Below are 25,802 nucleotides of genomic sequence, written 5' to 3'. Positions count from 1 at the left end.
TTCCTTCTACAGCCCAGATAGGAATGGCACTCACTGTAGCCCAGGTTGGCCTTAAGCACATGGCTCTATCTCAGCCTCTTAGTGCTGGATTGCCTGCTGTAGAGGTGCTCTGGAGGCACTGTTTCTGCTTTAAGGATTAAGCCGGAAGAAGACAAAGCCTAACAGATACTCATCAGCACTGCCCCTTCTCTTCTAGGTTAGAGAAAATAGGAAACATTACTGCAATCTATTAACTTAGACAAGGCTAAAGGCCTACAATCCTGCAATGTGAAGCAAGGATTCATCATATCTTCCTTAAGAAAATCATTTACCTTTAAAGTGACAATTTTGTAGGAAGGTAAAAGAATCTTTGGGTTCCATTTCATTTTCTCCTTGGATTTGTAGGTCTCCAACATTCACTCTTCCTAATGCAGTTATTGAAATGTCTCCAGCATCCAAGAAGACTCCAGGAACTTTGGGCCTTTGCTAACCTTAACCTGTTAATAGCAGAGGTCCTTAACATTCTCATGGGAGCAAATGTCCTGAAAGAGCAGGGGAGTGGTGTAGGGAGCAGGCTCAACCAATCATCTGAGGGCTTGTTCGCAGACTCCAAACAGGAAAAACAGGACTTCTCTTCCAAAGGCTTATTTGAACAATCCAGTCATCAAGGTTGTATACAAATTATTCTATGTTTCATAACTCTTAAGGCCCAAAGGACCATTCTCAAGAGACAACCTTATGTTCTCTGGATTCTAAATTCTCATTACATTAAAGGGTGGGGGTGATCTCAAGTAATTTAATATCCCTGCCTACATATCTTGTTGTTGTTTTTTTGAGACAGTGCTTCTCTGTGGCTTTAGAGGCTGTCCTGGAACTAGATCTTGTAGACCAGGCTGTTCTCAAACTCACAGAGATCCACCTGCCTCTGCCTCCTGAGTGCTAGGATTAAAGGCGTGCGCCACCACCACCCAGCTGCCTGCCTACATTTTCCATTTATCTATGTAATCCTCACAATAACTATGAAATGGGCTTTAGTGGAGGCAGAGAGTCCAGTAAACAGGCTGAGACCATTATGGAAGGGTGACAGCGTCATGGAGGAAGCTGAGCAGTGGAGGACGGAGTACATGGATTCAATAATCCAAAATCCAGTAAGAGTTAGTGAGAGCCTCAAACACTGCTGACAGCTTCCTGTTGGTGAATGAACTAGCTACGGAAAGGGACGTGCAAGTGTGTCTCCTAAATTTTAAGCTAGAAGGTGGCTGCTATTCACTAAGGCCTTTAGCTGAGTGTAGTGACACAGGCCTGTAGTAACACAGGCCTGTAGTCCCAGCACTTGGGAATCCCCAGGTATATAAAGAATTCAATGCCAGTCTGGGCTGCGCGAGTCTGTCTCAAAAGTTAATAAGGGATGCTTCCTCTCCCACACTCACAGGAGAGCTCTCTTTCATTCTCCACCCATTTGCCTTGATAGCAGAGTTTTGAACCAAATAACCTGTTGCTCTAGGGTAGGACAAATAATCCCTACTCAATGACAAATATTTCATAGATTAGCTAGTGACTCATTTACTCTGAGTAGAAAAATTGGGCTGAAGTAATAACTCAATGGCAAACTGTTTACTTAGCACACTGTACCTGACTTTTACCCTACCATGGTGTTGAACATTGAGATCTCCCTGTTTGCTCATGCTGACCTCCAAATTCTGGGTTTAAGTGACCCTCCCATGCCCCTTGAGTAGCTGAGATTACATTACAAGTGTCTAACACCCTACCTTGCCCGGCTCCTCTGTGATTCTGAAATAGGAATCAGAGGGAGCACCTGGTATAAGCTATATACCAGCTATAAAGGAAAAGTCAAGGAACAAAAGGGAAGTTATCAATGCCTTATTGGGTCATCTAGGGTACCACTAACATATGTCAGTAACCGGAATACTCAAAATTCATAATTTGAAGTTGTTAAAAGGACCATTTACAGAGGAATAAGCAATCTTCTGGGAAATCAACAGGGGATAGCAGATCACCCCGAGGGCTGATGCTATTATCCTGACACCTAAAGGGACAAAGGTAAGAATACAGAGGCCCCTTAGAGAGAAAGCTCTGCGGACAGCCTTTGGTGGTCTACCTTTAGGAATGAGAACTGTCAACTTCCCTGTCTTCAGACCTTTCTACTGTTCAGATACTGGAGGGGAAGACTGTAAACTGCTACCATCTAGGGAGCTTAGACTTCTGTGGTACAAGGTCAGAACCGGGAGTGCGTTCGCCAAGTGTGGCGGCAGAGGATTGCATCTCCAGGTAGCGCTTGGGAGGCTAAGCCTGAGAGACTGTAAATTTCAAGTCAGCCCAGGCCACACAGCAAGTTCCGGGCCAGGCTGGGCTACCTAATGAGACTCAGTTGAAACAAACCAAAATAAAACAAAAAGTACAAATCAACCGACCAAAACACAGAACAACCCTTTTTTCAGACCCTTCCCAGGTACCTATTGACTCCACTTCTTAATAAAACCTTGCTTGCCTGCTCTTCAAAAACAAAACACAAAACAAATAAAAAGAATGAAGGACTAGAGTGAATATGAAGGGACAAAAAGAAGCAGGTTGCAAAAAGCAGTTGTGGCTCAGAGGTCAGAGCACTGGCTGCTTTTCCAGAGGTCCTGAGTTCCATTCCCAGCAGCCACATGGTGGCTCACATCCATCTGTAATGAGATCTGGTGCCCTTTTCTGGTCTTCAGGGGATACATGCATACAGGACACTACATAATAAATAAATCTTAAAAAAAAATTAAAGAAGCAGTTGCAGCTGGTCTGTGGAGGCCCACACCTTTAATCCTAGCACTTGGGAGGCAGAGGCAGGTGGCTCTCTATGAATTCAAGGTCACTCAGGTTTACAGAGCAAGTTCCAGGATAGCCAAGGCTACACAGAAAAAACTTTTGTCTCAAAAAACCTAGATAAATAAATAGGTAGATGATAGATGATAGATATCTAAAAAAGACAACCAGCTCCTGTCATGTGCAACAGCAATGCATTATAAATCTTTTAAGTCCTACCACTACATTCTAGAGTCCCTGAGACAACAACTGCCCTCCAAAGCAAATTCTGTTTCCTAGAGACATTGTTTCTTGATCATCCTTCACCTTGGCTTGAGAAGTCTGTGACTCTTTTTTTTTTTTTTTTTTTTTTTTTTTTTTTGAGACAGGGTTTCTCTGTAGCCCTAGCTGTCCTGGAATTAGCTCTGTAAATCAGGCTGGCCTCGATCTCCCAGAGATCCACCTGCCCCTGCCTCCTGAGAGCTGCGATTGAAGGCAGGCATGTGCCACCACCACATGGCAAGTCTGTGACAACACAGAGCTAGGGCAAGAACTTGGGAAAGTACTTGTGAGGATTTGAGTTTACTGTCCAGAACCCATTTGGGGAGGGCGACAAGCATGGTGGCACTAGGGAAGCACAGACTCTCTGAACTGCTGGCCTAGCCTACTCCAGTTTAAGCCAGTGAGAGAACTCACCTATAAATAAACAAAAACAAACAAATAGGTAGATGCTGCCTGGTGTTCCTCTGACCTTCATATACATGGGTGTGTGTGTGCGTGTGCATACACACAGACACAGACACACACACACACACACACACACACACACCATGCCATTTCCTTTTCCTGCAACAACTCAAAAACTGTGTACTTGAACAAGCAGAATGGTAAAAATGAATAGAATGTGTTCAGAGTCACACTGACTGGCATCTGTTGGTACAATTGTGTATAAGAGTTATGTATTTCCTAACAAGACTTTTAAACACAAAAAATCACTTATAACAAGCACAGCTAGCTAGTTGGAAGTTAAAATTTAAAGCACCACCAGGAATAGCGCTCTAACGTTGGCATTGGGCAATAGAAATGGAAGTACAGTCCTCATTGTTTCAGGAGGATGCTTAGGGTCAGGTAAGCTAGAGATTTCCGTGTAGAAAACAAGAAAAGCCTTACTGTTTATAGCAGATGTAATACACGAAATGATAAGTACAGTATTTAACGTGGTTGGGGGCGGCATGAGGTGGAGAAAAACATTTCACCAGTAGGAACATGCTCTCAACGATGACTGGGCACCAGAATATAACTTTATTAAGTCATAAGAACAGTATGTGCAGCCAATATTACTTTAAATCAAATTTCAGTGCTAAGCAGAAAGGTCTTATTAGGTTTACCAAAACCTGCACTATTTTAATATCCACTGTAGGGAAGAAAAGTTAGGAATATATTTAAGTTGTGATCAAGTGCTAATTCCATAAATTAAGGATCGGTAATAAACTGAAGTGATGGCTCACCTCCCCTAATGTCAGCACTTGGGAGGTAGAGTCATGGTCATTGTCCAAGGTTAGGGGCTGGGGACACAGCTTGAAGATTAAGAGCACTAGTTTCCTTTCCCAGTACCATACTGGGTAGTTCACAACAGCCTGTTATCTCTAGCTTAAGGAGGATCCGATAGCTCTGGTGAATCAGGGCACAAGCACCCTCTCTCTCTCTCTCTCTCTCTCTCTCTCTCTCTCTCTCTCTCTCTCTCTCTCTCTCTCTCTGTCTCTGTCCTCTCTCTCTCTCTCTCTTTCTGTCTCTGTCTCTCTCTCTCTCTCTCTCTCTCTCTCTCTCTCTCTCTCTCTCTCTCTCTCTCTCTCTCTCTCTCTCTCTCTCTGACACACACACTCGTATAATTAAAAATAGAATAATTCATGCTGGGCGAGGCTGTGCTCTCCTTTAATCCCACCATTTGTGAGGCAGAGGCAGGTGGTTCTAAAAATAGAATAAATCTTCGAAATGGAGTGTGAGTGTTCAAAGCCTGCTGGATGTGGTCCTTATGCCTTTAATACCAGCCCCAGGGACGAAAAGCCAGGAAAACCTCAAAGAATAAATCTTTTTTTCTTTTCTTTTAATTTTTATTTAAATTAGAAACAAGCTTGTTTGACATGTCAATCCCAGCTCCCTCATCCTCCCAAGAATCTTTAAAAAAAAAATTCAAGACCAGTCGACGTGTGGTCATTCTAGCAGGCACATTCTTGAGTTCAAAACCAGTCTAGTCGGTGGCTTCCAGGTCAGCCCGGACTTGGACCGCTCTCTCAAAAAAGCAAAAAAGAAAGCTCAAGGCCAGCCTTGAATTCAAGATCAACTTGCTATGAAAGACCCTGTCTGAAATCATCAAAGCCCACTAAAAAGTTAAAAATTGGAAAAGGGTGCGAAATGTTAAGTGTTTTACTCAAGAGCACTCGAGAAGCATTTCGTTGTCTGTGGGGTGAAATCAGGACGGACTAGTGCACTCTTTGGAATTTCTGGACTCAGGATCAGGAGTGCCCGCGGTGCCCACAGCCTCACTTTGCCGGGATCCTGAGCAGCTGCTCCCGTGAAGGGCCTGCAGCGCTTCACCTTAGCGGAAATGAATCGCCTGGTCCTCCCGGTCCCCGCGGAAAGTCCTCGTCTCTGGTTCACGGAAGGCAGGAGTGGGGAGTAACAGGTTCACCCGCGGCCGCCGCTGGGGCGTGGCCTACATCAAACCACGCCCGCCGCACTCGGGCGGACTCGTCAGGACCCGGTCGCCGCAGCTAGGCGACTAGGGGAGCGGGTGTGTAGCCACGTCACTCTCCGGGGTGCCCCGCTCCCTACACGCCCTCTACATGCCCCGCCTCTTGTGTCACCTCGGCCTCTGCAAGCCCTGCCCCTTATATTGACTCGCCCTCCAGTTCTCGCCAGGATCCTAGGGCACCTCGCCTTCCGAACGCTGGTCCTCCGGGCAGCCTCGCCTTCCGTACGCCTCGCCCTCTGCACGCCCCGCCCACCGGCCGGCCGGCCTCTCCCGGTGTGCGCCCCGCCTCTTGGACGCCTCGCCCCCGACACGCCCCGCCCACTAACCCGCCTCGCTCTCTGCACGCTCCGCCCCCGGCTGCCTCATCCTCGGCACTCCCCGCCCCCTGGAGCAGTTACCGGCTCAGGCCGCTCGCGCTTCGGCAGCTTCCCTACAGCTCCTTCAGCCTGGCGGGAGCACCGCGTTGTCGCCCGCGCCCGCTGAGGGCTCGCGGCTCGGGCGCGCCCGGCGCGTGTGGCGAGCTCCGGCCGTGCGCTGCGACGAGGCCGGGCGGCGGGCGGTTAGCGCTCCGCTCGGCGGGCGGGGAGGAGCGGCACGCCGAGCGCTGCACGCCTCGGCGGGCGGGTTCCGCGTCCCACGACCGAAGCGGGTCTGTGCCCCCGTGTGGAGAGAGGGGCGGCCGGGCTCCCTGGACCCGGACGGCCCCCGACTGGGCAGGAGGCTGGGGCCAGGGGCCGGCCATGTCCGCTCGCGCCCCGGTGCCCGCCGCTGCCCCCCGGGAGGACCCGCCCGCCGTGGCCGGCGACCGGGACGCGCTGTTGGCAGCGGCGAGCCGGCGGGCGGAGCAGCCGGCGCCGGGCGAACGGGAGGGCAAGGAGGCGAGGGAGGAGCGGGCCGCGGCCGCCACCAGCGCGGGGGCGCGGGGAGAGCCGTCGCCGGCGCTCGTGCTGGGACACAGCGTGCCGCAAGCGGCCGTGCCCGTGAGGCCGCTGGCGCTGCACCTGGCACACAAGGCGCGCGCGCCCGGGGGTCCCTTCGGCGGGGAGGCACCACCGCCGCCGCCAGCACCGCCAGCACCGCGGGACCCTCCAGAGGACGCCCGAGAGGACCCTGCGGCAGGCGGCCCCGAGGACAAGCCGCCGCCGCCGCCAAAGGGGAACCCGTGGACCAAGAAGCTGCCGCAGCACCTGTCCCCCGTGGGCACCGGCGCGCCGCCGCCCGCTCAGGACGCCCCAGAGGCCGGTGAGTGCGGTCCGCGGGAGGTGTTGCGTTCCTAGGTGTCATTCAACGTGCCGATTTACATAAATGGACATCTGGGAGAGGGAGCGACAGGAAGAGGTGGGACCTCAGGTTCTCCTTGACGGCTAGGGGCACGGCGTGGGTGACTGGGCACCGCGGCCCGGCTCGACTTGTGCCTTCACGTGTCGGCGACCCGGACGCAGGGAAGACTGTGGGAAAGTTTCCGTGAACTTGCCTGGGTGTAAGCGAGTCAGAATAAGCGGATTTGTGTGCCAGTGCGAGCTCGATTGGGCTGGCTTGTAGTAACTGTTGAAATGCAAAGTGTAAGGAGGCTGCTCGGGGGTTGTGGCTCTGAATGCAGCTGGCATTGAGGTGATTTTCGGTCGGTCGTGTTTCAGAATGCCTGACATAGGACAGTTGATTGAGACTGTGGATCGCACGGCTGGTCCCATGGTAGCGTGCGCGTTAGAGATTGGGTTGTGCCATCGCGTTCGAATGCTGACCAATGCAATATGGCCCTCAGGGCTTTATTTGGGTTGCAGCAACTGCAGTTTAGAAAATACTGGCCTATACTTGGTAGCACACGCCCGTAACCCCATCGATGTGGAAGATGAGGCGTTCGAAGGCAGACTGAGCAATTTAGTAAAGTATTTCAAGACCAAAAAAGAAAAGAAAAGAATGGAAATGCTGAGTGGAAAAGAAAAAAACCCGTACTAAAATAACTGGGCTTTTCTATAGAAATTGAGGTTGTTTTGTTGGCAAGTTTTCGCTGTTCTGAGGAGAGTCGGTGGAACAGCCGGTTTGAGCTTGTTTACGGGGTTGTGGGGGTCAAACGCGGTGAAGGAATCCTGTACAAATGTGATAGTTGTATCTCTCCTGTAAGGGGGGCAGATAAATATTGACTAACTTAGTTTCGTAGCTTTTGCACGTAAATCCTCACTAATTTTTTGTTTGTTAGTTATTTTGTTTGCTGGGTTTTTTGTTTTTGTTTTTTCACTCCCCCGAGAAAGGGTTTCTCTGTGGCTTTGGAGGCTGGCCAGGAACTAGCTCTTGTAGACCAGGCTGGTCTCGAATTCACAGAGATCCTCCTGCCTCGGCCTCCTGGGATTAAAGGTGTGTGCCAACAACGCCCTGCTTTTGTTGTTGTTGTTTGATTATTTGTTTTTGAAACACGATCTGAGTAGCCCAGGCTGGTCTGGGACTCTGGATCCTCCTGCTACTGCCTCCTTCCAGTTGCTGGGTTTACATGCATTTGACTCTCCCCATCAATTCTTACTAAATTTTGGCACTTTTAAGGGGAAAAAAAAACCCACTGAATTAGTATTGGCATAATTCTGGCCTAGCTGGAAAGAGCTGAATAAAACATGCTGTGCCAAGTCTCTCTAAAATTTAGTAAGAAAAGAAAATCTTTGTTGCTTTATTGACAGTTAACCTCTCCACGTTTAGATTTGTGTTTATTGAACTACCAAATATGAAGTCAGTTTTTATAAACCCAGTTTTTTAGACTTTAAAACTTTTCAAAGAGAGACTTGGGATTCTTTTTTTCTTTCTTCCTATGCTGGGGATGGGGGGCAGTTCTTTAGCAAGCTGCAGATGCAGATTTCCTACACCCCCCTCAAGAATTTGAATTGCAAATTACTTGGAAAAATATTTGACTGTTTAACCTACTTGTGCCTGGGATCTAAAGTTTTTCTTAGATTAGGAATACAGTGACACTTAACTGGGATTATGACCTGTACCTCTAATTCCAGCAGGAGGATCATGAGTTTTAGGTCAGCATGGATTACACTCCAGACCAGGATCTCAAAATCAAAAGGAGCCTGCCCTGGTGGCTCACTCTTTAATCTCAGCACTCTTGAGGGAGTGACAAGCAGATATCTGAGTTCAAGGCCAGCCTCATCTACCTAGTAGCCTAGGACAGCCAGGGATAGAGACCCTGTCTCAAAAACAAAAGAAAAAAATCACAAGTTTCAGTTGTATCAATGTTTCTTTATTGACAATTCTTACTTCTTGGGGTCACTCTGCAATATTAGCAATGCTTTTCTTCAGATCTATGTTAGGGTAGCAACCCTGACTCTATGCTATTCCTCCACAGTGTCTAATAGGTAACCTAAATAAGAGATTGAGCCGGGCGTTGATGGAGCACGCCTTTAATCCCAGCACTCGGGAGTCAGCCAGGCAGATCTGAGTTCGAGGTCAGCCTGGTTTACAGAGTGAGTTCCAGGACAGCCTACAAAACAATACAGAGAAACCCAGTCTCCAAAAACAAAACAAAACAAAAAAAATGTACTGCTGAAAGAAGTGGCTGGGATAGTTTAGTTGTTACTAACTAGCTAGTTGACCTTTGGTAAGGTTACCGATCTTATAAATTAATGACATGGATTGGTTCTTGTCTTCTATTTGTGTTTTGTTTGGTATGGCATTTTCTGAATTATCCAGGCTAGCAACAAACTAAAGCCTCTCCCATCAAACCTGCGCCCCAGGATGGTGGGCATGGAGGAGCCAATTTGTTTTTTTGTTCGTTTGATTGATTACTTTTGTTTTTTTCTTGAGATAGGGTTCTCTGTATTGCTTTGGAGGCTGTCCTGGAACTTGCTCTGTAGACCAGGCTGACCTGGAACTCGGAGATCAGTCTGCCTCTTCCTCCCAGTGCTGGGATTAAAGGCGTGCGCCACCACCACCACCCAGCCCTTTCCCTTATCTTGACAAAACAACTTTCTTTACGAGACAGGGTTTCTCTGTATTGTTTTGGAGGCTGTCGGTTCAGCCCCTCCTCGAACTCACAGAGATCCACCTGCCTCTCTGCCTCCCGAGTGCTGGGATTAAAGGCGTGCGCCACCACCGCCCGGTGACAAAACAACTTTTTAGCTTGTTTTTTTTTTTTTTTTCAAGAGACAGGGTTTCTCTGTGAAACACACCTGACTGTCCTGGCACTCACTCTTTAGACCAGGTTGGCCTGGAACTCACAGAGATCCCCTGCCTCTGCTTCCCAAATGCAGGGATTAAAGGTATGTGCCACTACTACCCAGCAGTGCCACAGTGTTTAATGTGAAGATCAGAGAACAGCTTTGGGGAAGTCATTTCTCTTAGATAATATGTGTTCTGGGAATCAAGCTCAAGTTATGTCAACAAGCTCCTCTATCTACTTAGCCAGCCATATCGGCAGCCTAACTTTCTCTTGACTAGACAAAAGTGAGGCAGAATCCTTGTATTGTATTTTATTTTTGGTGTTTTGAGGCAGGGTTTCTCTGTTGCCTCACTTTTAAGATGGCTCCGGTGATGTATTGCTGTTTCTGGGAAACCAGATAAAACACTTCAGCCAAAACTAGGCCCACCCAGGAATATCTTGAATTTAGTATTGAGACTTCTTATCTAAGATCTTCTCAAACTATCCTAAGCTTGTGTTAAATAGTTGTAATTTAACAACCCCTTCATTAAGTAACAATCTTTGACTTGTTAATCGATTGCTTGTAGCTGTAGTTGTATAGTAAAAAAATCAGTCTTGTAGCGTAATTTCACAAAAATAAAAATACTGACTTTTTGCCCATATTTTATATTTATTCTTTGACCCTGAGTTGTTTTGAGAAAGAATTTCATTATGTAGCCTTGGCAGACCTGGAATTCACTATGTAGACTAGACTGCCCTCAGATCCACCTGCCTTTGCCTCCCTAGTGCTGGGATTAAAGGCATCTGCTGTCCTGCCTGGCTTTATGTTACTATTTATCAACCCACTTTCTTTTTTTTTTTTTGAAACCACAACAAGTAAGTTTGCTGTTAATACCTTCATGAAATAAATCTTAAGCAAATATATATATATATATATATGTATACACTACTAAAAATAAAACTGCTGGGGCTCAGTTGGTAGAGTGCTTGCCTCACATAGCTGAGCCTGTGCATGTCATCTTAACATACATCACAGAAGACCCCTAACTCTTTTTTAGTTTTTCGAGACAGGGTTTCTCTGTGGCTTTGGAGGCTGTCCTGGAACTAGCTCCTGTAGACCAGGTTGGTCTTGAACTCACAGAGATCCACCTGCCTCTGCCTCCCCAGTGCTGGGATTAAAGGCATGCACCATCACTGCCGGTCGAGAAGACCCTTAACTCTTGATCTTTTGATGTTCCCTTCAAAAAAAGTCCAAAAAAAGTCATGTTATTGATTAATCAGTTTCCTGATTTTTTTTTTTAGATCTTTCTAGCAGTTACTTTCAAAAAGTGTAGTCTATAGATGTGCTTGGAGCATGGAATTTTATTTAAAGTACTGACTGATTTTTAAGTTTAATTTAAAATTTGAGATTGGACTTGGTGTACCTCAGGCTGTCCTGAGACTAAGTAGCTGAAGCAGTCCTTGAATTTCCGATCCTCCTGCCTCCTTTCTAATGGTGATTCAAGGCCTGTGCCGCTTTAGCGATAGAGATGTCCAGCTGTTTGGCTAATCCTTTATAATCTAGTCTCACTTTTAAATTTGTGAAGTAATCCATAGATATAGCTCATAGAGATAATTTAGGGCTGACCTATTGAGCCTTGCTTGTTCCTTTCCCATATCTTTTTTTTTTGTTTGTTTTTGTTTTTCGAGACAGGCTTTCTCTGTGGGTTTGGAGGCTGTCCTGGAACTCACTCTGTAGACCAAGCTGGCCTCAAACTCACCGAGATCTGCCTGCCTCTGCCTCCCTAGTGCTGGGATTAAAGGCGAGAGCCATCAACGCCCAGTCTTTTTAGTTTGTTGTTTTTCAAGAGACACACCTGACTGTCCTGGCACTGGTCTTTAAACCAGGTTGGCCTGGAACTCACAGAGATCCCCTGCCTCTGCTTCCCAAATGCAGGGATTAAAGGCAGGAGCCTCCACTAGGTGGCAAAGCAACATTTTATATGTATCATTTGTATTTGTTTACATCTTTCCCTAGGGTAAATGTAGAAATGAAGTGCTATATTGCAGGGTTATGACTGTGACTATAAATTGATATTTTCTTTGTTAGCAAAGAGGTCTTTCCTTGCTTTTTGAGTTTCAGGAGTTTCAGGAGTTGAAGTCAAGAGTCTTGCTGTGTAGGTCAGATTGGCCCTAGGGGTTTTTTGTTTTTATTTCCATTTTTGTTTTTAAGTTTTTTACCTAAGCCTTCCCAATTCTAGAATTATAGGCTTGCACCATCAACCTGGATTTTTGAATTTTTTTAAAAGATTTGTTTCCCTATTTTATGTGTTGAGTTTTTTTTTTTTTTTTTTGCCTGAGTGGGTATGTCTTATACCACCTATGTGCATAGTGTCTTCAGAGGCCAGAAGATGGTATTGAATCCCCAGGAGCTGGAGTTCCAGACCATTGTGACCACCATGTGGGTGCTGGGACCTGGGTCTTCTGCAAGAGCAACCAGTGCTCTTGAACACCAAGACTATTTCTCCCTCTTTGAGCATTCCTTTGTAGCTTGTAGCTCTTTGTGTAGGACTGATACTTTATGGTCATTCCCCTGTCTTCTTTGGCATGTATATTATAGGTGTTGTCCTCGTTCAGCTAATGTTCAGGTAGTCATATTAGTAAGACTTTATGGGTGTAACTTCTGGCATTCCTATGAGACCCAGTATCACAGCATACTCCCTGATCCTCCTCTGGTTCTTTGTGTCTTCCACCCCCTAGTCTGCAATGTTCCCTGAGCCATAGGTGAGTGAGTTGTACTGCAGTTATATCCAAAGAGACTTGGCTCCACAACTCTGCATTTTGATTGCCAATGTTTTATGTTCTTTGACACGTACATGTATGTATGCCCCTACACATGCTATTTCATGTACTTGTAGAGTATTACAGGAACATTCTACCATGCTGTGTATTTCTTTGATAAGTATTCATTTTAAAAATATACATATTGATATTTAATTTATTTGAAACAGGGTCTCTACATAGCCCTGGGTATCTTGAAACTCCTGATGTAGACCAGGCTGGCCACTTAAAATCTGCCTGCCTCTGTGCCTTCTAAGTGCTGGGATTAAAGTCCTGTGACAGTACCCTTGGCTGTTATTTTATTTTTAATTAAGTGTATGTGCGTGGAAGGGGTATGCATTTGCCTTCAGAGGCCAAAAGATGCTATTAAATCTCCTGTAGATGCAGTTACAAGCAGGTCCTTGGGAAGAACAGCAAGATCTCTTAACCAGAAACTGTATCTCCACCTCCTCTTCAAAGATAATTTCAGATTACAGCTAGCCTGGTTTTGAATTTTGGTAGTTCCCTTGCTTCAGCCTCCCTGTTGCCTTGTTGATAAGTATTCTATATCGTATTTAAATCTATTTCTAGCTTTATGATGTGGGGAGGCTGTGTGTGTATGTGTATGGAGAGAGGGAGCGGGAGAGAGAGAGAGAGAGAGAGGGAGAGAGAGAGAGAGAGAGAGAGAGAGAGAGAGCTTATTGTAGCTCATGATGAGGTAGACTCCCAGTCCCAAGATGGTATGGTTAACTGGTGGCTCACACCTGTAGTCCCAATACTAGGGAGGAAAGCAGAGACAGGATAGCTTTTAGTTTGAGGCCAGCTGGTCTGCATAACCAGTTCCATGTTAGCCAGGACTACACATCCAGACCCTGGCTCAAACAAACAAACAAGCCCACATACATACTTACATACATATGTGAGTGGGTGAGTGAATATAAAAAAACACAACCGCAGCTTAAAAGCCTTAAAGACAGTTTTTATGATCAGCCATTGTGCTGTCTTTCAAGATGAGGACAGGTGATGCAATGGTTGTCTGTTTTGCTTGTTTGGGGTGCTGACCTAGTGCATATTGTGTAAGCTCTCTACCTGCCGCAGAACTGCTGTCCAGTCCACAAATATCTACAGAGACCTTTTACTTTCCTTTTTGTGTGTGAATTCTGGGTGTCCTGGTTGGTTGGTTGTTGTTTTATTAGTTTTGTTTGTTTGTCAACACTACCTAGTATTATCTGAGAAGAGGGAACTACAATTTAGAAAATTCCTCCAAGCCTGGCCATGGCAGTGCTTTAATGCCAGCACTTGGAATGCAAAGTCAGGAAGATCTGAGTTCTAGGCTCACCTTGTCTATGTAGCTAGTTCCAGGACAGCTAGGGCTGTTACACAAGGAAACCATGGGGAGGGGGATAGAAAATATCTCCATAAAATTGGCCTGTAGGCAAGCCTGTGGGTTATTTTAATGAATGATTGTAGTGCCACCCCTGGGCTGGTGGTCCTGTCTGTTATTATAAGAAAGCAGCATGTTCTCTGAATCAGCTTCTACCTCTGTTTTCCTGGCCCTGGCTTTCCTCACTGATGGATGGGCTGTTGTTAACCTAGGAGTATAAGAAACAAATGCTTTTATCTCCAAGTTGCTTCCGATGGTTTGTTTTCAGATAATTTATTTAGTTTATGTGCATTAGCATTTTTTTTTGGTCTGCATGTGTGTAACCCATGTGTGTGCTAGTGTCCATGGAGATCAGAGGAGGGTTTTGGATTCCCTGAAACTGTATTTATGGATGGTTGTGAGCTGCCTTGTGTATGCTCGGAACTGAATCCTGGGAGCTGAACCAGGGTCTTCTTTAAAAGCAACAAGTGCTCTTAACCACTCACTGAGTCATTTTTGTAGCCTCCAGTAATGGTTTTCTACATCAATAGAATCCCTAGCAGAGATATATACTCAGTATAATCTATTGCAGTTGCCAAACCTGTTTGTTTCCTAGAAGTAGTTTGAAGTCTTAACCCATTTTCTAAATGTTTCTTGGTGAATGTATTATTTATATAGAATAATTTATCCTATTACAAAAGGAGTTGAGGGCTCGGACTGTAACTTGGTAGAACACTTGCCTTCCCATTCATGTGCTAAAAAACAAAGAACAAGAAAGCACATAGAGCAGAATTTTTCTTAGAAGTTACAGTTTTATGTTGTATTTTCTTTTTTTCGAGACGGGTTTTCTCTGTATTGTTTTGGAGGCTGTTCTGGAACTAGCTCTGTAGACCAGGCTGGCCTCAAACTCACAGAGATCTGCCTGCCTCTGCCTCCCGAGTGCTGGGATTAAAGGCATGTGCCACCAACGCCTGGCTTTTCTTTGCTTTTTTTTTTTTGTTTTTGTTTTTGTTTTTTTTTTGTTTTTTGTTTTTGTTTTTCGAGACAGGGTTTCTCTGTGGCTTTGGAGGCTGTCCTGGAACTCTCTTGGTAGTCCAGGCTGGTCTCGAACTCACAGAGATCCGCCTGCCTCTGCCTCCCGAGTGCTGGGATTAAAGGCATGTGCCACCAACGCCCGGCTTTTTCTTTGCTTTTAAGACAGGGTTTCTTAACTGTCTAGAACTCACTTTATAAACCATGCTGTCCTTAAACCCAGAGATCTGCCTGCCTTTGTTTTCTGAGTGCTAGGACACACTCTGTCTGTCTGTCTGTCTGTCTGTCTGTCTGTCTGTCTGTCTGTCTGTCTCTCCTCCCTCTCTCTAAGCCTGTCTCTCCCACCCCCCACCCCAGATAGGGTTTCTCTGTGTAATAGTCCTGGCACTCTTTTTTTTTTTTAATTTTTATTATGTATGCATATAGTGTTCTATGCTTGGACACCAGAAGAGGGCACCAGATCTCATTACAGATGGTTGTGAGCCATCATGTGGTTGCTGGGAATTGAACTCAGGTCCTCTGGAAGAGCAGGCAGTGCTCTTAACTGCTGAGCCATCTCTCCAGCCCCCCTGGAACTCTTTTTGAAGACTAGGCTGACCTCAAACTCATAGAGATCTGCCTCCGCCTCCCAAATGCTGGGATCAAAGGCTTGGGCCACCACCATCAGGCCTGTATTTTCTTAATAAAAGGATTGGTCTGCCAGCTTAGTGTGAATTAGTATTTTCCAAATTTTTTTCTTTCTTTGTTTTTGCAAAACAGGGTTTATCTGTGTAGCCCAAATGTCAGATCTGCTTGCCTCTGCCTCCCAAAAAGCACCTACAGCCCTGCTAGTATTTTCTACTTTTTAAATGTGGATAGATAACATTGAATTTGCATATTATAGTTGCATATTAGGAATTTGAGTACCAGAAAACTTGAATTTTGTTGTGATGACTGCTAACTTGTCAAAATTGAATAATACTTATTTTGCTAAATATATTAAATGAAATGGTTGTAAAAGCAATTATATATATATAAAACTGTTTTGTTTTTGTTTTTTAGAGCTCAGCTCCCCAAAAATTGTAAAAGCGGGAAAACTCAAGACAAAGAAATCCAACAAGGTATGCCTTTATAGGATGTATTTTTAAAATGTATTGATTTTGAAAATAATTTAGAAAGGGTTCTGGTTTGAAGTCTGATCATAAGACCATTGAATTTTTACTTCAAAATGTTTGAGAAATATTTGAATTAACTTGCCAAGTCTACATATAAGTAAATAGAGGTGATTTTTAAATTACTATCACTTTATTCGATTTGGCTATTACTTTTTTCCCCCTTTGGTTGAGACAGGGTCTTATTGTGTAGACAGGCTGACCTGGAACCACAGAGATCCACCTGCTTCTGCCTCCAGGGTGCTGGGATCAAAACATGTTGGCACAAGAGCCCTGGCGGTATCATTGTAGCCCACATTAGCTTTTTGTGCCCATGGTTGATCTTGAATTCCTATTTCTCCTACTTCTAAGTGCTCCAGATTGCTGGCATGTACCACCATGCCTGGCAACCAAAATGACGTTTAGAAATGTCTTTTTCTGTCTAAAAATTCTAAAAATCATTTTCAATTATAACAATTATTTTATTACCTTTTAGGCTAGTGACTTCAGTGATATGGCAAACTGGCCAACACCAGGTGAACTAGTGAATACAGGGGTAAGTACTTATTTAAGTCTATTTTAAAAAGAAAATTCTTATTTCAGTATTTTTGCTGTATTAGGTGTATTTCAACATATAGTTCATCAGTAGGATTATTTTTACTTGAAACATTCTTTGCTCCATAGTATTAGTAATGAATTTAGTGCCTTAACATTTATTCAGAGTACATTTTACCTTTTTTGTAATAATGATCTCATATGTTTTAATGAATCAATTATTTTATATGATTATATGCCTTGATAAGATGATTAAAAACTTGACAGCTATCCTTTTTAGTATTTTATTCATTTATAAGATACTACTTTCATTTTCATTTCCCTGCTTGACTATATCCCCAGGTGTTAGGGTAAGGTATTTGCATTTCTGTGTGCCTTTTTTTTTTTAACAAAAATGATTAAATTTTATTTTTGACTTAAAATTTTATTTATTTAATGTATGAGTTTTTTGAGTGTATGGGCATCATGCATACTTGATGTTTGTGGAGATCAGGACCATAATTACAGGTGGCTGTGAGAAATTGGGTTCTGGGAATTGACTCAGGTACTTTGAAAGAGCAACATGCGCTCTTAATTGCTGAGCACTTATTGTTAGATGAAGGAGGTTGGTATTTTTATGTTTTTTTGAGACAGGGTTTCTCTGTAGCTTTGGAGCCTGTCCTGGAACTCCATCTGTAGACCAGGCTGGCCTCGAACTCAGAGGTCTGCCTGCTTCTGCCTATAGAGTGCTTGAATTAAAGGTGTGAGCCACCACTACCCAGTGCAAGTAAACTCATCGTATCACCACAACAGAAAAAATGAGCTTGGCTCCTGCCTGCAAATGTTGCAGTCATACCCACTAACCTTTTTGTATTTTCTGTGTATGTGGAATAGTGTAGGAGGCACTGTTGTTTCTGTCTTACTTAGTACTGTTATCTTGAGATTTTTCCATGTTATGCATGTCAGTGATATTTCAACTTATGGTTGTAATGTAATTATGGGCCTTACATTAGCTATGAGGCCAGCTTGGTCTACAGAGTGTTACAGGACAGCAAATTCTACACAAAGAAACTCTGTCTCAACAAAAAAACAAGAAAAAAAAATGAAAGAAAAGAAACTGCCAAGATTTCACTCCCAATGGTGGTGTCTAAGAATTCCTGTTAGTTCACAGCCTCAGTAACTCTTAATTTGATCAGTTTGTAAAACTTGTTGTCATTGTAGTAAATACATGGTTAATTTGCATTTCTTAGACTAGTGGTGACAGCATAGAATTAATGTGTATTAGTGAAATTGGGGATCTAACCCAGTACCTCATACGTACTATACAAGTGCCCTACCCTTCCAGAGTTTTAATTTTGCTTATTTACTTTCTCATTTGTTTAGCAACATTTATTATCGATGCTGATTTTTTTAGCGAGATGTTAATGGAAATGATTCTATTCAGAACACTTTTTTTTCTCAGTCTCAGAGTGTTAGCAGTCAAGGAAATAAGAAGCCACAATTTAGAAAAGAAAAAGAAGAGAAGATTGAAAAAAGAAGCAACAGTGAAAGCAAAGAGAACCGGGAAGCAAAACTAGATGGTCCTGTTGAGAACGTCAGTGAGGATGAGGCTCAGTCCAGCAGCCAGCGGAAGAGAGGTCAGCATGGTGATGGACTGTGTTAGCTAACTGTTCTCTGTCATCACCTGCAGCAGCAGCACCTGATTTGGCCTGTTTGACCTTCTGTTCTGACCCCTCCCTCATTTATCTATCTATCCATCTATCTATCTCTATCTATCTATCTATTTTTTTATTTATTTATTGTGCAGTTAAGATATATATATATATGTATATATATATGTATATATATATATATGTTGATTTGTTGAGACAGGGTTTCTGTGTAGCAGTACTGCTTAAACTATAGTCTGTACCAAAAAAATGGAATGAAATTCCTTATAGTTATTCTTGTGGATTTTCTTAGAAAGTTATGTAATGCCATTGTTACTTTAAATTTACATCAAAATTGTTTCCTGCTTCTTAGAGAATTCTGAGAAAATAAATCTTTTTTTAATTTAAAAACATTTTTATTTTATGAGACCAGGTGTTGGTGGCGCATGCCTTTAGTCCCAGCTCTCCAGAGTCAGAGGCAGGTGGATCTCTGTTAGCTCGAGGCCAGCCTGGTCAGAGTGAGTTCCAGGACAGGCTCCAAAGCAATACAGAGAAACCTTGTCTCCAAAACCAAACAAATTTATTTTATGTACATAGGTGTTTTTTCTGCATGTATATCTGTGTAAGGGAAGTTGGGTCCCAACAATTGGAATTAAGACAGTTGTCAGCTGCCATGTGGGTGCTGGAATCAAACGGTCCTCTGCGAGAGCAGTCAACACTCTTAACCATAGAGCCATCTCTCTAGCCTGGTTTCTTTTTCCTTTTTTTTTTTTTTAAGATTTATTTATTTATACAACATCCTGCCTCCATGTATGTCTGCACACCAGAAGAGGGCACCAGATCTCATTATGGATGGTTGTGAGCCACCATGTGGTTGCTGGGAATTGAACTCAGGACCTCTGGAAGAACAGTCAGTGCTCTTAACCTCTGAGCCATCTCTCCAGCCCCTCTTTTTCTTTTTCCTTTTCCTTTTTGTCTTTCAAGACAGGGCTTCTCTCCGAAACTGTCTACAGAGCAAGGTCCAGAGCTACATAATGAAACCCAGTCTTGGGGAAAAAGGAATTAACATCACAACCGCTTTCTTTTCTTAGATTTTTGGTGTGTATCTCAGGATAGTCTGGAACTTGAAATCCTCCTTCCTCAGCCTTTCAGATGCTAGAATTATAGGCATCATGAGCCACATTTCCTAGGTTCTCTCATCTTCATTGTATCTGTAGCAGCATAATATAATAACTGTAAAGATTATTGTGGCAGAGAGGAAACACCTATGCTTATTCCTTGAATGCTTTGAGAAACCACTTGGTAATAATACTAGACAAATGATTATTACTTCAGACAGTGTTCTAAAACCAAAGTCCCTGGTTTTGTTTGGGATTTTGTGTGTGGTATGTGGATGTGGATGTGTCTATTTATAAAGGCCAGTTGCTCTCTGTCTTATTTGAGATGGGTTCTCTTACTGAACCTGAAACTTGCTGACCAGCAAGCCCCGGCAGTCCTCCTGTCTCAGCCTCCTCAGCCTTGAGTGTTAGCATCATAGGCTTTGCTCTGCTGTGTCTGCTGGGGGTGAAGCTCAGGTCCTGGTGCTTGGCCAGCTAGTGTTTACTAATGAACTCATCTTCCCAGTCTCTGAGGTATTTGTTTGATTTGTTTTTAATTGCTGGCTTTTCACTTGCTATTATTTCTCTTGGAATATTTCTACAAACTTATCAAGGATCAGTCTATAAGTATGATAAAGGGTTATTTTGGTAACCTGCAGATAATCCATTTAAAGGCAGCTGAATCTTGAAAAATTCAGAGTGCTTTCAGAAGTGCAGAGCTTTAATAAAAATTGTACATTGTCATGAGATTATTTTGTTTTTTTTTCTTCAAGCCAATAAGCACAAATGGGTACCACTCCACTTGGATGATGTGAGACCAGACAGCCAGGAAAGACCTGGATCCCGGAACAGCTCTAGATGTCAACCGGAAGCAAATAAACCAGCTCACAGTAATAGGAAAAGTGATACACGAAGTAAGTGTTATTTTAAGAGTGCCATGAAATTGGAATGAACATAGCTTTAGTGCTTATCACTGGAGCTTTACAGAGTAAACTGCAGATGCATCCATCTCTAACCCTACATGGACCCTTCAGAAGACATATCTAAAGAATAGTGCAATTATGGCACTTAAAACAAATCCAATTCCTCTTGTTCTTCATGTGTTTTATCAGGATTTGTGTGTGTCTACTTTCAGTTTCTCCTTTCTTTAAACAAATGCCTTTCACTTAAATGGTAGTATTTCTTCCCTACCTGTCTTGTGGAAAGTATTTTTAAAGGACTTTTACATGTAAATTCAGTAACCTTAGAGAACTGTGATTATGTATTATGCACATTCTTTGCAGAGGACCTCTTTGTCTTTATGTATCATTTACTTACTTTCTATGCCCAGTGTACTCCTTATCCCCACCTACTTATTAATAGTCCCCATGGATTTCTTACTATGTTTAAAGATAACATGACTATTATCAAGTAGTGTAAAAATGGGAGAGAAGTCTTAGGCAGGAAGATCTTGGAGTTCAGGCCAGCATGAACTTAATAGTGACACTATTTCAAAACCCACAAAGGGGAGCCAGGTCCCTGGTGGTTAATGCTTTTAATCCCATCACTTGGGAGACAACTTTCTGAATTCAATGCCAGCCCCAGATACTGAGACCTTGTCTGAAAGAAAAAGGGTAAGGGATGCCTATGATCAAAATACATTGTAAACGCATATGAAACTATCAAAAAATAAAAGAATTTAAAGATCCAAGGAGAAAAAGGTAATTATTGTCTTTTCATAGAGGTAATCCTATAATTCTATTGTAATTTTTATTTTAAGGTTGGAGACGGGATAGAGAAAAGAGAGATGACCAAGATGAAGTATCCAGTGTGAGAAGTGAGGGTGGTACCATCCGAGGTTCTGCAAGAGGCCGGGGAAGAGGCCGGGGCCGGGGAAGAGGCCGAGGTCGAGGAAACCCTAGATGTATGACATGAGATTTTTTTTTTCCTCTGTTGGATGAGCTTTGAAAAATGTTAGCAAATGTTCTAATTCTTCGTATTACCCTCTATTTTGTTAGTTTTTTATATTGTTTTTTGTGTGTATGTTTAGGTGAGTATGCCATGGTGTGCAGAATTGCTTCTCTCTGCCATGTGTGACACAGGGACTATACTCAGGGCATTGGGCTTGGTGGCATGGGCCTTTACTTGCCGAGTCATATACTGGCCCCTTTGCACAATGTTTCTGTTATTTTGGTTTGACAGTAAATTTGGTTTTGTGAAGTTCTTTGTTTTGGATTTCTCTTTACAGTTATGGCTTACTTGTTTTTTAACTTGTGATCTCCTTTCTTTTACTCTGTGTCCAGTGAACTTTGACTATTCATATGGTTATCGAGAGCCTGGGGAAAGAACTGATCAACCATTTCCCACAGAGCTTAGCACCAGTATGATGTATTACTACGATGATGGCACAGGTGTGCATGTATATCCTGTGGAGGAAACACTGCTTAAAGAGTACATTAAGCGCCAAATGTAAGTTGATGAAGACAGAGAGGGCAGTAAAGTCTGTTTCTGCAGCAAACTTTTGTCTTTGACTATTATCATATTTCTAAAACTACAATAAGAAAAAAATAAATAAGAATATTTTTTTCTAGGAGACAATGACAAAAAACATCCATAAATTTTCTCCATGGTCTTGTTATTTTCCTAAGACTACTTAAAATATCATTGCATAGGCCAGGCGGTGGTGGCACATGCCTTTAATACTAGCACTCAGGAGGCAGAGGCATGTGGATCGCTGTGAGTTCGAGGCCAGCCTGTTCTACAAAACCACACAGAGAAACTCTGTCTCAAAAAACCAAATATATGTGTGTGTGTGTCATTGCATAATAAGTAAAATATCAAAAAAAGACTATAAAACTTCTACATATTATTTGAAATTAAGTAAAATGTGTCTCATTTACAAATATATGTTTATATTAAAATTTGTGTGTGGTGGTACATGCCTATAATTCCAGTACTGGGTAGCTGAAGCAGAATTGCTGAGTTCAAAACTAGCTTGAGACACAGACCAAAACCCTGTCTCATAAAAAATAACAATAATAACACTTGGCAAATGATAAAAATGGTGCCCAATGTCTTTTAATTTTTCATAGCAACTGATTTCTGCATTGTCTGTTTTTATCTTTTTTTTTTTTTTTTTGGTTTTTTACGAGACAGGGGTTCTCTGTATTGTTTTGGAGGGTCCAGCCCGGCCTTGAACTCACAGAGATTCGCCTGCCTCTGCCTCCGAGTGCTGGGATTAAAGGCATGCGCCACTACCGCCCGGCGTTTTTATAATCTTTTAAACTCTTTCACTTATGTTATTATTTCTTTGTGATACCTATTAAATGGATGTTTTAGTTCAGACCTTAGTTCTCCATAATAGTTGTTTTCTAGCCCTCTTCTTGTTTTAAATATGCATTTTGAGTATTTGGATAATGTGTTTTTAATGATTGAAAAAAGTGATTTGTGTAACAAAATAAGATAAAATCTTAATTATTTTTCTATCTTGCATGGTAAAGGAAAATGGGCTCTTTTTGAGAAGGCATAAGCATTTATAAACAACCATTTTTATAAAAAAGCAACTGGATCTCCTGTGTGACTAGAAATTAATTTCTTCTTTGGTGTCAGCCAGAGACCTCTGATAGCCTTGGTGGTAGATGTGATGGCCTCTACCTCAGTGCAGAGCAACTTGTTTCTTTTGTTCTTGCTTCCTTTTAAGGTTGACACAAAACTTAGAAGTGCCTGTCAACTTCATATCATTTTTCCTGTTGTTCGTCTTCCTCCTCCTCCTCCTCCTTTTTTTTTTTTTTGTAACTCTTACTGCTAGGTCCCCTCTGAGACCTGACAGTGAAAAAACATGCAACTCCTTGTCAGGATATTTGGCCTCCGTTATGCTCATACAAGCGAGGGAGGAGCAGAGCTACTTCCTTGTTGACAGTCTCTGGTCATGCAGTATAGAATGCAGAGTATAGTATGTCCAAAAAGACTCCGAGCAAAATGTCAGACATTAGTCATGACTCCTTTTTGTTGTCTCAGATTTCAAGCAGGGTTTTGGTAGATACCAGTGGAGGATCACTCAGGGAAGCTGGGGTGTCACAAGGAAAGCTGGTTCACACTCTGCTCAGTGGAGCTGTGGTTTTGAGTAGCTGCTCTTTAGATTTTGTGTTTCTAGTCTAGTACTTAGAGAAGTGATCTATTTGGGTTTGGATTTTTTTCTAAGTTTTCATTATACTTTGCTAAATATGTTTTTACTAGTACCACACTCTAACCAACTAAGAAAACTAGGTAGTTGAAATAAATTTTAAAGTAATATGCTTCACAAATCCTAATGAGTAGTCTCAATCACTTTAAATAAACATTTTTATATCAATAATACATTTTAAGTTATTTTAATTTATTTTTCCTTTTGTGATAGGCACTCATGGAGTCAAGGCTTGCTTCAAACTCATGATCCTTCCCAAGTGCTAGCTAGTCACTACACTGGGTTAAATTTTAACCCTGATTATTATTTGGAGGGGACAGTCTCTTGTTAGACAGATCTACAGATTTTCATGGTTTTAACACAGCATAGACTATAGCTAATAGTGATTTGTTGATTTACTTACATAGTTTGATCTTCACTTTTTTTTTTTGTTTTTTTGCTTGTTTGTTTTTTGAGACAGGATTTTTCTGATTTATTTTAGAGCCTGTCCTGGAATGGTCTTCACATTTAAAGGGGAGATTATTACTGATTTAAGGAATTTTTATGGAAGTACAATTTTAACTTGTGACTCCATCAATGTCTAGTATACTGTCCCAGGTTTCATATTCTCACACATTTCAAGATTCTGAGGCATTGTGATCAGGCAATAAACATCAGAATGTACAACTTTGATTTTTTTCATTACTTAACAGTAAATGTTGCTGAGATGCCAGTAAAATAGCTTTTATGAGAATTTTTCACTGTGACTGAATATCACACAAGACAAATTTAGACGTCCTGTGTTTAAAAAGTAAGATAATTTTCCCCCTCCCACAAGTGAAATGTTACCCCAAACTAGTCATTATTTAGAGGTGTTTATTTCTTCCAGGTTAGAATTTGCCCTAAGGACCTTAAGGTTACTTATTAATGGAGTTTTAAGATATGTGAAGTTGTGTGTGTTCTCCTAACTTGCTGCTTCCTGAACTTCCTCTGGGATTGAAATTGTAGGATTGAAATTGTAGGATTGGCAGCTGTGCTATGTCACCTATTTATCCTGTCTGGGATTCTGATCTTTGTCTTTAGAATCCTACTTTCATTTTATTATATAGATGCTATACTTTAAATGTATGATTTACAAATTCTTTTATTAAATTTTTTTTTCTTTTGGGACTTTTTTATGACCTATTTTTTATCTTTGGTCATACTGTGACCATTTATGTTGTGTCTGGGGAAAGGTTATGTGGTTAACTTAGATAATCCTGAGTTATCTAAGCATTGTCTGTATTTTTTTTTTTTTACTCCATGGACTTGGAGTCATTGATATTTCTTTCTTAGCTACATTATATTCATTCTTCCCTTTGAGGATCAAATCCCCGGCTTCTGGAAACTATGCATGATTGAGGGCATATAAATGTAATTGTGTTGTCATGTTCTTTATTTAGTGTGTGCTGGTTGCTAAGGGTCCAAATAATGTCATCCTGTTGTCAGTTTAGGTTAAAAAAACAAAAATGAAGTTACTTATGTTTGAGTATGAACCTACTAAAGACATTCTCAAGTGTACTATTCTTCCAAGTGATTAGGCTTTGCTATTTAGTATTTAAATGAAGCAAGGAGAGGTGGCTTTGTAATGTAATCTCTCAGTGAATGAATGACTCTTGAAAATCCATCGTGTATAGGGCTGGATTTCAAAGAACAACATAAACAAATGGATTTAAAAACTAGCTTTTAATTTGTTAGACTTAAGTGATGTTTTTGATTCTGTGTAAGAGAAATTGTCAATTTAGCAGGGTTTTTCTTGGTCTCACATTTGTACTGTACTATGTTATACTATGTGTGTTTTGCCTAACTTGTAAGATAGTATTATTAACCAGAGAAGAATATTTTTGGTAGCAGTTGTTTTAAGCAGTGCACAAATCTCTCTGTTGCCAAATGAGTGGATGAACTCATGTCTTCTCCTTTCTTAGTGAGTATTACTTCAGCACAGAGAACTTGGAGCGGGACTTCTTTCTTCGCAGAAAGATGGATGAGCAGGGATTCCTGCCCATTTCCCTGATTGCTGGTTTTCACCGTGTACAAGCTCTTACCACAAACCTTAATCTCATCTTAGAGGTAAGTATTCATTTAAAGGAGAATCTGAGTTGTATTCCATTTTCCTGGGAACATAAAAAATAGTGTTAAAAAGACAAGTGGACACTTGAGTGGCAGAACATTTGGCCGATGTGTGTGAGGTCCTGGAGTCACAAAAAACTCCCCAAAAACAAAAGAAAGAAAAAGGGGGCTGCTAAGATGGCTCCATGAGTAGGGGTGCTTGCTGCTAACCCTGAAGACCTGTGAAAAGCAACTCCTGCAAGTTGGCCTCTGACTCTACATATACACCACGGCATTTGTAAAGCCACACTTT

The 25,802-nt window shown here is 42.4% G+C and overlaps 1 protein-coding gene across 2 annotated transcripts in view; it reads left to right on the top strand.

The window, feature by feature from the left end:
• Positions 1-6,175: 6,175 nt before the first annotated feature.
• LOC101831041 (la-related protein 1B) overlaps positions 6,176-25,802 on the top strand; it is a 32,955-nt gene continuing 13,328 nt past the window's right edge. The window contains exons 1-8 of one of the 2 annotated variants that reach the window (XM_013113109.3): positions 6,176-6,772; positions 15,892-15,950; positions 16,477-16,536; positions 17,977-18,151; positions 20,034-20,174; positions 21,020-21,163; positions 21,543-21,708; positions 25,366-25,510. In XM_013113109.3, coding sequence (XP_012968563.3) covers positions 6,271-6,772; positions 15,892-15,950; positions 16,477-16,536; positions 17,977-18,151; positions 20,034-20,174; positions 21,020-21,163; positions 21,543-21,708; positions 25,366-25,510 — 1,392 coding nt within the window. In that variant the 5' untranslated portion in view covers positions 6,176-6,270. The remainder of the gene's footprint in view (positions 6,773-15,891; positions 15,951-16,476; positions 16,537-17,976; positions 18,152-20,033; positions 20,175-21,019; positions 21,164-21,542; positions 21,709-25,365; positions 25,511-25,802) is intronic. The other variant, XM_021226896.2, reaches the window with a different exon arrangement.

This window comes from Mesocricetus auratus, unplaced genomic scaffold (genome assembly GCF_017639785.1).
Source record: "Mesocricetus auratus isolate SY011 unplaced genomic scaffold, BCM_Maur_2.0 Super-Scaffold_100011, whole genome shotgun sequence".
Classification (NCBI taxonomy): domain Eukaryota; kingdom Metazoa; phylum Chordata; class Mammalia; order Rodentia; family Cricetidae; genus Mesocricetus; species Mesocricetus auratus.
The sequence above is the reverse complement of the archived record's forward strand: the minus strand, read 5'-3'. Positions and strand labels throughout refer to the sequence as shown.